A 12,841-nucleotide genomic window follows, 5' to 3' on the forward strand; every position below is an offset into this window, starting at 1 on the left:
GATGCAGATCAAGAATAGGGTTCCACAGTCACCTACGGACCCACCACCAGGACACCAATCTTGGAGGACCATCATCCTCCAACAATGAGGGGTCACCTAAGTAAGAACGATACTATCCTTGGAAAGGTGCTCTCTTTCATAGAGGACGCTTGCTGTTCTTCTGTTTCATCTGCATTGGGACAAGATTTGCCAGTTTCCCAAACAGCAGTGGCAGCAGCACTCACACATATCAAATAGAAAAAGAAACATTTATGTTACTATGGAAGGATAATAACCACAAAAGCAGGGTAACTTCCAGAGGCAGAATGAGGTATGGAGAACATCTCCCTGTGTGTGGTGGCATATAACTGTCATTAGATGGGAAGTTTGAGGCCAGACAACAAATAGGAGGAGCATGAGGTCCTGGCCTCAGCTCTGAGGTGCAGGATGAGAAGCTGGAAGATGGTAGTTGTATGAGGAAAACTTAGAAGGAGTCGGATTTCAGTGCTGGAGCCTGACTTGTAGGATTGCAGTGACTCACAGAGAGCCGGCCTGAGTGAGAGCTGCCTTTGTTCCACTTGCACTGAAGGGCGGCGGGTGGGGGAGAACCCAAAAGCAGCCGCAGCCACCGCCTCTGCCTGTTGCTTTCCATATGCAGGCAGCTGCAGCAGTCTCTCCCCCTGAATACCTGGTTTTACAAAATGCCCCCTAGGTAAGAATCCTGATCCTTTTTTCCTCATCTGAACATTTTCATTTCTCCTCTCTTTGACTTCCTTTCACTTTCCCACTTTTTTCTCCAGCCATTCTCAGAGACCATGGACTTTGCTTCTGCTACTTTTGGGTTCATCGCTCCCTACTGCTCTGCTAACTCAGGTCATAGAAGGTAAGATCCTCCTCTTTTCCCCTGCTTTCCTATTCTGGAGAAAGTAGCCTGGGAAGAGTTGCAGGAATTGTGCAGTGATTTTTTCATAAGAGGTGAAAAAAGTTGTTGGTTTTTTTCGGCTGGACAACTTAACAGGAGTTGCAGGAATTTCAGAAAAGCTAAAACTGTCATTCATTCTGGCACTTGAAGGAGTCCAACTGCAGGCTGGTTTGAAAGGACTAGCAATGCTCATTCGCTGGTGAGATGTCATACAAAAAAAAACACTGGCTCTGCAGTCCAAATGTGTGTATACAAGAGTAAGTCTTTGGTGAAAGACTTTGAAAAATATTGGTGACACGAAGTTTTCAATGCTTGTCATGTATATTTTGAGTTGGTGTGTGATGCACTCTTATCTCGAGTTTTCAAATGTTGGAGAACAAGCAAGGTGTGGTGGATTATGACTTTGAAACCTGTATATATTGGGATCTTACAACTGTAATGTTTGAGAGTGGTTGCTCCTTTTCGATTTACTTTATATGACTGTATTACAACTATTATGTTTGAGAGCAGTTGCTCCTTTTTACTTCACTCTATGTGAATACACTGAATTACACTGAACTATATACTGAGTATCATATACTTTATGCTCCTTGAGTATTTTTTCCTGACATAGATTATTTTCTGTATTTTGACACACTGCAAGTATTCTGGGATAGTGTATAGTAGTGTTTCTCAACCTGGGGGTCGGGACCTCTGGGGGGGTCATGAGGGGGTGTCAAAGGGGTCGCTAAAGACCATCAGAAAACACAGTATTTTTGTTGGTCATGGGGGTTCTATGTGGGAAGTCTGCCCCAATTCTATCCTTGGTGGGGTTCCGAATGCTCTTTGATTGCAGGTGAACTATAAATCCCAGCAACTACAACTCCCAAAATGTCAAGGACTATTTTCCCCAAACTCCACCAGTGTTCACATTTGGGCACATTGAGTATTCGTGCCAAGTTTTGTCCAGATCTATCATTGTTTGAGTCCACAGTGCTCTCTGGATGTAGGCGAACTACAACTCCAAAATTCAAGTTCAATGCCCACCAAACCCTTCCAGTATTATCTGTTGGTCATGGGAGTTCTGTGTACCAAGTTTGGTTCAATTCCATCATTGGTGGAGTTCAGAATGCTCTTTGATTGCAGGTGAACTGTAAATCCTAGCAACTACAATTCCCAAAATGTCAAGGACTATTTTCCCCAAACTCCACCAGTATTCACATTTGGGCATATTGAGTATTCGTGCCAAGTTTGGTCCAGATCCACCATTGTTTGAGTCCACAGTGCTCTCTGGATGTAGGTGAACTACAACTGCCCACCAAACTCATCCAGTATTTTCTGTTGGTCGTGATAGTTCTGTGCGCCAAGTTTGGCCCAATTCCATCATTGGTGGGATTCAGAATGCTCATTGATTGCAGGTGAACTATAAATCCCAGCAATTACAACTTCCAAATGACAAAATCAACACCCTCCAACCCTACTAGTATTCAAATTTGGGCGTATAGGGTATTTGTGGCAAATTTGGTCCAGTGAATGGAAATACATCCTGCATATCAGATATTTACGATTGATAGCAGTAGCAAAATGACAGTTATGAAGTAGGAAGGAAAATAATTTTATGGTTGGGGGTCACCACAACATGAGGAACTGTATTACGGGGTCGCGGCATAAGGAAGATTGAGAACCACTGCTCTATGTGAATACCCTGAATTACACTGAACTATATACTGAATATCATATACTTTATGCTCCTTGAGTACTTTTTCCTGACATAGATTATTTTGTGTATTTTGACACCCTACAAGTATTCTGGGATAGTGTATAGGATCATGACTTTGGACTTGGATTATGACTTTGGACACCAGAGTTCAAACCTCTCCTAATCCGTGGAAACCAGTGCATGTCTTTAGGCAAGTCATATTCTCTCACCCTCAGATGAAGGCAAAAGTAAACCTGCTCTGAACAAATATTGTCAAGACAACCACACAATAGGATTGCCTTAGAGTCACTGTAAATTGGAAATGACTTAAAGGCTCACAACAACAACAACAACAATTACTGTGTTAAATAAACAAAGATTGGTAGAAGGCAGAGGTATGTCTGTGTGAAGAATGCCAGATATCCCAGGTTTGGTCTCTAGTCACTTTTCAAATTGTGTTTTCTTCACCTTTCTTTACAGAAGGGTTTCATCTTTCTTCAGAGTACACAGAGACAATAATAATTTTAAAACTAACTAGCCGTCCCCTGCCATGCGTTGCTGTGGCCCACACGGGGCTTCTGTGTGGGAGGTTTGGCCCAATTCTATCGTTGGTGGGGTTCAGAATGCTCTGTGATTGTAGGAGAATTATAAATCCCAGCAACTACAACTCCCAAATCTCAAGATTCTATTTTCCCCAAACTCCACCAGTGTTCACATCTGGGCATATTGAGTATTAGTGTAGAGTTTGGTATAGATGCATCATTGTTTGAGTCCACAGTGATCTCTGGATGTAGGTGAACTACAACTCCAAAACCAAAGGACACTGCCCACCAAAGCCTTCCAGTATTTTCTATTGGTCATGGGAAAACTGTGTGGCAAGTTTGGTTCAATTCCATCGTTTGTGGGTTTCAGAATGCTCTTTGATTGTAGTTGAACTGTAAATCCCAGCAACTACAACTCCCAAATAATAAAATCAATTTTTTGAGTGAAGGACATACATTGGGTTGTTAGGTGGCTTGTCTCTAAATTTGGGGTCAATTCGTCCAGTGGTTTTTGAGTTCTGTTAATCCCACAAACGGATATTACATTTTTATTTATATAGCTTGCAATTTATGTATGTTACTAGACTACTTAAAGTTCTCTGGAAATGCTGCCATCTTGGATAATGGAATTTGGGAAGTGGTTAATATGTGGTCACAAATATGTTATTGACTAAGAACTTCTTTTCCTTATTTATTTATTTGTCGTGGCAGGGCAACCAGTCAATTATATTACATTTCTAACAGAACAAAGCAAACAAACAGACAAAATACAAAAATTGTGAGTTTGGTAGTTGATTAAATGTCCTTTGACCAGTAGCTGGCCACTTGGAGTGCTTCTGGTGTTGCTGCAAGAAGGTCCTCCAGTGGTTTGCTCTTCTCCACACTCACGTGTCGAGGATTCCTCTTTGTAGCCCCATTTCTGAAGGTTGGCTCTGCATCCTGTGGTGCCAGAGCGCAGTCTGTTCAGCGCCTTCCAAGTCGCCCAGTCTTCTGTGTGCCCAGGGGGGAGTCTCTCATTTGGTATCAGCCATTGGTTGAGGTTCTGGGTTTGAGCCTGCCGCTTTTGGGCTCTCGCTTGCTGAGGTGTTCCAGCGAGTATCTCTGTAGATCTTAGAAAACTATTTCTAAATTTAAGTTGTTGACGTGCTGGCTGATACCCAAACAGGGGATGAGCTGGAGATGTCTCTGCCTTGGTTCGTTCACTATTGGCTGCTACTTCCCGGCGGATGTCAGGTGGTGCAATACCAGCTAAGCAGTGTAATTTCTCCAGTGGTGTAGGGCGCAGACACCCCGTGATAATGCGGCATGTCTCATTAAGAGCCACATCCACTGTTTTAGTGTGGTGAGATGTGTTCCACACTGGGCATGCATACTCAGCAGTAGAGTAGCACAGCGCAAGGGCAGATGTCTTCACTGTATCTGGTTGTGATCCCCGGGTTGTGCCAGTCAGCTTTTGTATGATATTGTTTCTAGCACCCACTTTTTGCTTGATGTTCAGGCAGTGCTTCTTGTTGGTAAGAGCACGGTCCAGAGTGACTCCCAGGTACTTGGGTGCGCTGCAATGCTCCAGTGGGATTCCTTCCCAGGTGATCTTCAGAGCTCGGGATGCTTGTCTGTTCTTGAGATGAAAGGCACATGTCTGTGTTTTAGATGGTTTGGGGATCAGCTGGTTTCCCCTGTAATAGGCAGTAAGAGCACCTAGAGCTTCGGAAAGCTTCTGTTCAACCGTCTCAAAGCTCCCTGCTTGAGCGGTAATGGCACGATCATCAGCATAGATGAAACTCTCGATCCCTTCTGGCAGTGGCTGGTCATTTGTATAGATGTTGAACATGGATGGAGCAAGCACGCTCCCCTGAGGCAGGCCGTTCTTCTGTTTCTGCCATCTGCTTCCTTATTGACATAGTGGTTACACTTATAAATACTTCTTATAATCAGTGATTTGGTTGACTATTTCCTCCAGCAAAAGCCATAAAATGACAAAGAGAAATGGAGCTGTAACAAGCTGCTGATATGGATTTCCAATCTTAATTAAACATTTCATCTCCTTGCAAGACCATTTTGCAGAACTTCCCACTCATGCATGGTTCTACATTGCTAAACAAGGTTTCCATGTCAAAACATCTCCTCCTTGCAAAATACACAAAATAGGGAAACACTTTTTAATTGCAGAATGTTTCTGCTACAGCAGATCCCATTTTAAGAGCCTTTTCTGCATGATGTTTGGGATAGGCAACATGGGAACTACAAGATGATGTAGTCTGACACATACTCCCATGGCCAGCATCTGACTAGGAACAAAAGCCAGTGAAAATGTAAACTCTGTGACATTTTGTGATTTGTGATCTCAAAATGATTTGGCCACGTGATTTGGCCACGGTAGTCCACGCTCTGGTTACATCCCGGATTGATTACTGCAACGTGCTCTACGTGGGGTTGCCCATGAAGACTGCCCGGAAGCTTCAGATGGTCCAGCGCCCGGCAGCCAGGTTGCTAACAGGAGCGGCACTCAGGGAGCACACCACTCCTCTGCTGAGCCAGCTCCACTGGCTGCCAATCCGCTACCGGGCACAATTCAAGGTGCTGGCTTTAGCCTATAAAGCCCTAAACGGTTCTGGCCCCGCTTACCTCTCCGAACGCATCTCCACCTATGAACCGACTAGAACATTAAGATCGTCTGGGGAGGCCCTGCTCTCGATCCCGCCTGCGTCACAGGCGCGCTTGGCGGGGACGAGAGACAGGGCCTTCTCAGTGGTGGCCCCTCGGCTATGGAATGCCTTGCCGGCAGACATCAGACAGGCACCTTCGTTGCTGACGTTTCGGAGAATGGTCAAGACCTGGCTTTACGAACAAGCGTTTGGCTAAGCAATGCAACTAATTAAGGAAGACGGTAAATGGAACATAGGAACGGCACAACGACTATGAGAACGGATCTGATTTCAACTGAGGCGTTATTTATGTTGTTTGTTGATTTGTCCTGTCTGATTGTTAATTGTTGTGGACCGACGTCGTCGATCCTGTTGTTGTATTGCTGTGTTTTAATTGCACTGTAAACCGCATTGAGTCGCCTGTCAAGGGCTGAAAAATGCGGTATAAAAATGAAGCAAATAAAATAAAATAAATAAATAATAATCATTTTCTTTCCCCTATGTGAAAATAAACATGAGCTTTGAAAGCTAGCATGATGTATTTTGTACCTCTTGGTTGATCTAATAAAATTTCACTAAAATATGGATTTTGGATTTCATTTTTTTAACACATTCACTTATGCCTTTTTTTCTAAAACAACAGTTCAGATTTACTAAGGACTAGCCGTCCCCTGCCATGCGTTGCTCTGGCCCAGTCTGTATATAGGTGTTTTATGTGTATATATGTGTGCGCATATATTTGTGTATATATGTGTTTGTGTATAAATGTGGTTTTGCGAATGCATTGTAATGTACTTTTTGTTTTTTGGCTTTTAAAGTCTCTTCTTCAGTGGTTTTCAGTGTTTTTATGACTGATGGTCACTCGTTGGCCTGATAGGTGTATTGTGTCCAAATTTGGTGTCAATTCGCCCAGTGGTTTTTGAGTTATGTTACTCCCACAAACGAACATTACATTTTTATTTATATAGACTCGTCATCCCCTGCCACGCGTTGCTGTGGCCCAGTCTGGTGATCTGGAAAATAAAGTAATGTGAAAGTGTTGGTTTCTAATATATGTAATTTCTTTATGCTTGTGGGTAAACAGTATTTCATTATGTTTTCTTGCCCTGGTGAAGGGAGTTGGTCTGGATGGTCATATGTATTTTCTATTGGTCATAGGGGCTCTGTGTGGGAAGTTTGCCGCAATACTATCACTTGTGGGGTTCAGAATGCTCTTTGATTGTAGATGAACTATAAATCCCAGTAACTACAACTTCCAAATGTCAAGGTCTATTTCCCCCAAACTTCATCTGTGTTCCTAGTTGGGCATATGGAATATTTGTGCCAAGTTTGGTCCAGACCCATCATTGTTTGAGTCCTCAGTGCTCTATGGATGTAGGTGTACTACAACTCCCAAACTCAAGGTCAATGCCCACCAAACCCTTCTTGTATTTTCTGTTGGTCATGGGAGTCCTGTGTGCCATGTTTGGTTCAATTCCACCTGCCCTTTGGGGGAGATAGATAGGAATATAAATGAAGTATCATCATCATCATCATCATCATCATTATCATCATCACCATTGGTGGAGTTCAGAATGCTCTTTGATTGTAGATGAACTATAAATCCCAGCAACTACAACTCTCAAATGACAAACTCAATTTTTTTGAGTGATGGTCACTCCTTGGGTTAGTAGGTGTCTTGTGGCCAAATTTGGTGTCAATTCGCCCAGTGGTTTTTGAGTTATGTTAGTCCCACAAACGAACATTACATTTTTATGAAGCCTCTAAACCACTGTTTATTATGACCACATCCAACAGGGTTTGTTTTGGTGGCATATGCCAGTTCAGTGATAAGTTAGCCCGGAAAAACCTACAACAACCCAGTTCAGTGATAATTTAGCCACGGAGCCCAGTGGCTCCCATCCCACAATGTTATAGTATTTTTTGCAGGGCTCCGTGGCTAAACTATAATAGAATCAACATATGACATAGTGCCAACACAGGAGGCTTCTCGTGCTGCACCAGCAACAATGGGGGGAAGCTGAGTGGCCGATGCTTCCCCTTGTAGGATAGGGTTACTGGTGAGTCAGGTGATGTGGGGCATGGGATGACAGGTTCCCACACCCTCTGATGGGCACCATCGGATTCACCATCGGATTCACCACATCGGATTCTGGCAGCCTGCATGATAAGGTTGTTAAACTGTATGTCCTGACCCCAAATAAGGTCTCCTTAGCTAAGTGTTGGGATCACAATCACAGTAAAGGTTTGTGAGCACCCCCCCCCCCTCTTGCCACCACCCTTTACATAATTCTATTAGCAGCAGCTTCTGCAGAAAATGCTTCAGGTGTACTCCAGAAAAAGTAAAATCAGCCTGTTTAGCAATCTTTGCAACTATTGATTTATTAACAGTACATTTTTATTTTCCTATCGATTACCTATATATCTGGGATACATAAGAATTATGAGGAGAAGGGAGATTGCAAGTGGAAAAAGTTTAACTAACCCTGCTCTATACCACCAACTAGTTGAGTGGTGCTCTTGTCATAGAGATGATGCAACAATGTTGTCAGACAAACAGGATATTTCAGAAGAGCTTAAGGTGCCCTGCACCAAGGTGGTTGAGAGAACAGCATAAAGGAAGGTGAGAATTTAGGGAGAGGAGTTGGAAGAAAAACTTGAGGCAAAGGAAAAATTGGGGGAGGGAGAAAAGGTTAAGGAGGGGAGAGGTGAGCACAGAAGAGAAGCTAGAAAAGGAGGCAGCAGGTAAGGAAACTGACTCGAGAGCAGTACGTGTGAAAAAGATCTTGGAGTCCTCATGGACAACAAGTTAAACATGAGCCAACAATGTGATGTGGCGGCAAAAAAAGCCAATGGGATTTTGGCCTGCATCAATAGGAGCATAGTGTCTAGATCTAAGGAAGTAATGCTACCCCTCTATTCTGCTTTGGTTAGACCACACCTGGAATATTGTGTCCAATTCTGGGCACCACAATTCAAGAGAGATATTGACAAGCTGGAATGTGTCCAGAGGAGGGCGACTAAAATGATCAAGGGTCTGGAGAACAAGCCCTATGAGGAGCGGCTTAGGGAACTGGGCATGTTTAGCCTGAAGAAGAGAAGGCTGAGAGGAGATATGATAGCCATGTATAAATATGTGAGAGGAAGCCACAGGGAGGAGGGAGCAAGCTTGTTTTCTGCTTCCTTGGAGACTAGGACGCAGAACAATGGCTTCAAACTACAAGAGAGTTGGAAGAAAAACTTGAGGCAAAGGAAAAATTGGGGGAGGGAGAAAAGGTTAAGGAGGGGAGATTCCATCTGAACATTAGGAAGAACTTCCTGACTGTGAGAGCCATTCAGCAGTGGAACTCTCTGCCCCGGAGTGTGGTGGAGGCTCCTTCTTTGGAAGCTTTTAAGCAGAGGCTGGATGGCCATCTGTCAGGGGTGATTTGAATGCAATATTCCTGCTTCTTGGCAGGGGGTTGGACTGGATGGCCCATGAGGTCTCTTCCAACTTTTTGATTCTATGATTCTATGATAAAAATAAGGAAAAGTAGTCTGGAAACAGCAAAGTGAAATGAACAAAGTGGGTCTAGTGACAGAAGCTTGGAATTGGCTCTACTCCCTCTTTGTCTCTTGAAGGGAATGGAGTCCTTTGATGAATCAACACAATGGCTTTGCCCCAACTTCTCTGTGGATAATTCCTGCTACAATCTGACTCTACTTGAGCCACCTGTGTCCCTTTAATCCACTTGGAGTTGGATTGGATTAAATCCACCTGTGTCCCTTTAATCCACTTGGAGTTGGGATGACAAACTATGTAAATCCTCCATCATGAGGCCAAGCTGTCTTAAGGAGCATGCTCACTGTGGTCATGTGTTAGCTGCATTAGAATATCTCTATACAGCATCTTCCCCATATACATGTGGGATATGTTCCAAGACTCTTCCGTGAATACCTAAAACTGCAGATAATGGTGAGTTCTTTATTTTGACTATACTTGGGCCATAGAATTACACTGAACTATTTAGAGAGGCACATAAACATTTCCACTTTTGGGTCTCTATAGGTCCCAAAAGAGCCAGCAGTGGAACTCTGTGTGGTAGAGGCTCCTTCTTTAGAAGCTTTTAAACAGAGGCTGGATAGCCATCTGTCGGGGGGTGCTTTGAATGCAATTTTCCTGCTTCTTGGCAGGGGGTTGGACTGGATGGCCCATGAGGTCTCTTCCAACTCTATGATTCTTAAGTTACCACCTCAATCCTTGTAATTTCATATTTTGTGCCTCATTCTAATAGTAGTGCTAGGCAAAGTGCCAAAAATCACAAAACCTTCCCTTGATTTAGAGTTTTTACTGTCCTAACTCTTTCTTTAGCAAATCTCACAATACTGTGTATATTACAAAAAAGTCCTCTGCAATAAAGTATCCCTGAAAGATGTTCTCTTGCAACCTCCGACACAAAGAACCTACAAAGCAGCATCCAGCTCATCATCCATCCATGCCAACAAGTCCAGAATTGGCAGACTGCTGACATGGAAAAAAATGAACTGTGTGAAATCTAATTTATACAAGAGTGACTAATTCTTTGCTTTGGATAGTGAAATAAAATACATGGCCATCTTCACAGCTATGTTAAAAATAGCCCCTAGAATAGCTGGTTCAGACATTTATCAAGACTTTTAAGAGCATTCCTTCTACAGAGGTGCTGCGGAGTGACATGGAGTTCTCTGGATTCACAACCCAGTGCTGAATTCCTCTGGAAATACAGCATGTTCCTGTTTTCTGAGGCCCTTGGGATCTGTTTGGCGATACCTCTGAACAATTTTAACTCCCCAGTGTTTACTGCAGGCCACATAGCATGCTGCCACTAAATGACAAACAGGACTGATTTTGCTCTGAATAGGCTGGAGGAAGAGGAGAAAGCCCAGGAGTGCAACCCACTGGTCCTGAGATTCTGCGTCAGACCACAATGCATTCTGGTTGTTAGGAAATAGGAGACAGAGCAGTGCATCTCATGAGCATAGCAATTAATTTTTGGAAGCAGAAAGTGAGCAACAACTAGCAGGATCTAACAAAGAAATAAATCACTCTTAATCTTTTTTTGTAAAAACATATGAAAACATGAAGAAGTTTTATTTATAAACACTGAAGCTCTATAAAATGTACACTTTAAACATGGGTGAGGAGAGGACAGGATGCAGAGAGAGAGGACTACAGACTACATATTGGAGGAAAAGAAACTGATATTGCAGGAAAAGGGGGCATCATCCCATGACATGGCGAAAACGTGCGGAATCATGTTCTTACTATAGTGTTTCATTCTGTTCCATGTGTGTGGAACATAGTTAATATATTCTGAGCTATCACATGGGCGAGCATAGTCCCTGCCCATTCTTCTTCTTCATTTTTTAAAAAGGGAAACTTCACAATTGTAGAAGTCCTGAAGAATAAATTATTTTAAATGGCTTCAAACTACAAGAAAGGAGATTCCATCTGAACATTAGGAAGAACTTCCTGACTGTGAGAGCCGTTCAGAAGTGGAACTCTCTGCCCTGGAGTGTGGTTGAGGCTCCTTCTTTGGAAGCTTTTCAACAGAGGCTGGATGACCATCTGCCAGGGGTGCTTTGAATGCAATTTTCCTGCTTCTTGGTAGGGGGTTGGACTGGATGGCCCATGAGGCCTCTCCCAACTCCATAATTCTATGAATCTCTTTTCCCTCACCCTCCTTGCCGCCAAACCCTTTTTTGTCTTCGCTTCCCTATCTATTGGACAGATGGCAAGCTGTTTAACCTCAGCAGACTGAAAGCCAAAACCAAGGTTACATCTGTTATAGAACTCCAGTATGCTGATGACAATGTCGTCTGTGTGCATTTAGAAGAAAATCTACAAGCTACTCTAAGCACCTTCGCAGAAGCATACGAGAAGCTCGGCCTGTCATTGAACATCGAGAAAACCAAAGTGCTGTTCCAGCAGTCACCAGCCAATCTCTTTTCAATGCCAGAGATAAAGCTTAATGGTGTAGCCTTAGAAAATGTTGACCATTTCCGCTACCTTGGCAGTCACCTCTCTACCAAAGTCAACATTGACACCGAAATACAACACTGCCTGAGCTCTGCGAGTGCAGCATTTTTCTGAATGAAGCAGAGAGTGTTTGAGGACCGGGACATCCGTAGGGATACCAAGGTGTTTGTTTATAAAGCTATTGTCCTCCCAATATGCCTGCAAAACGTGGACTGTCTACAGATGTCACATGCAACTCCTGGAAAGATTCCATCAGCACTGCCTCTGGAAAATCCTGCAAATCTCTTGGGAAGACAGGCGGACAAACGTCAGCGTGCTGGAAGAAGCAAAGACCACCAGCATTGAAACGATGGTCCTCCACCATCAACCCCACTGGACTGGCCACGTTGTCTGGATGCCCGACCACAGTCTCCAAAGGCATTTGCTCTATTCCGAACTCAAGAACAGAAAACAGAATGTTGATGGACAGGAAAAGTGATTTAAAGATGGGCTCAAAGCCAACCTTAAAAACTCTGGCATAGACACTGAGAACTGGGAAGCCCTGGCCCTTGAGTGCTCCAGCTGGAGGTTAGCTGTGACCAGCAGTGCTGCAGAATTTGAAGAGGCACGAATGGAGGGTGAAAGAGAGAAACGTGCCAAGAGGAAGGCACATCAAGGGACCGCCTTCCACCTTGAATCCAATGCCCTCACTGCGGGAGAAGATGCAGATCAAGAATAGGGCTCCACAGTCACCTACGGACCCACCAGAATACTGATCCTGGAAGACTATCCTACTTGGCCAACGAGGGATCGCCTAAGTAAGTAAGTACCTCTGTCTTCTTTTAATCCTCATCCTCTCTTTCCCAATATGTTGCTCACTCTAATAATCTTTCTCTTCATCGAAATAATGTAGAGATTGCAGGTTTCTTTTTTTGGACCTCTAAATCCGGCCCAATTAAAAAATCCTGCCCCAGGACCTCAAAATCCTTCCCAATTTAAAAAAAAATGTTGAAAGGTGTGTGTGTGTCTATATGAGAACTCTGACAAATAGCCAAATCACCTTTCAAAAATGTCACCCCACTACCGCCCTAAAATATG

The 12,841-nt window shown here is 43.6% G+C and overlaps 1 protein-coding gene across 1 annotated transcript in view; it reads left to right on the forward strand.

Moving 5' to 3' along the window:
• Nucleotides 1-420: 420 nt before the first annotated feature.
• The window catches only part of COL15A1 (collagen type XV alpha 1 chain), a 216,930-nt gene continuing 204,509 nt past the window's right edge, over nt 421-12,841 (forward strand). Inside the window, exons 1-2 of the mRNA XM_067470147.1 lie at nt 421-691; nt 780-862. Coding sequence (XP_067326248.1) covers nt 681-691; nt 780-862 — 94 coding nt within the window. The 5' untranslated portion in view covers nt 421-680. The remainder of the gene's footprint in view (nt 692-779; nt 863-12,841) is intronic.

Source organism: Anolis sagrei, chromosome 6, assembly GCF_037176765.1.
Source record: "Anolis sagrei isolate rAnoSag1 chromosome 6, rAnoSag1.mat, whole genome shotgun sequence".
Taxonomy (NCBI): domain Eukaryota; kingdom Metazoa; phylum Chordata; class Lepidosauria; order Squamata; family Dactyloidae; genus Anolis; species Anolis sagrei.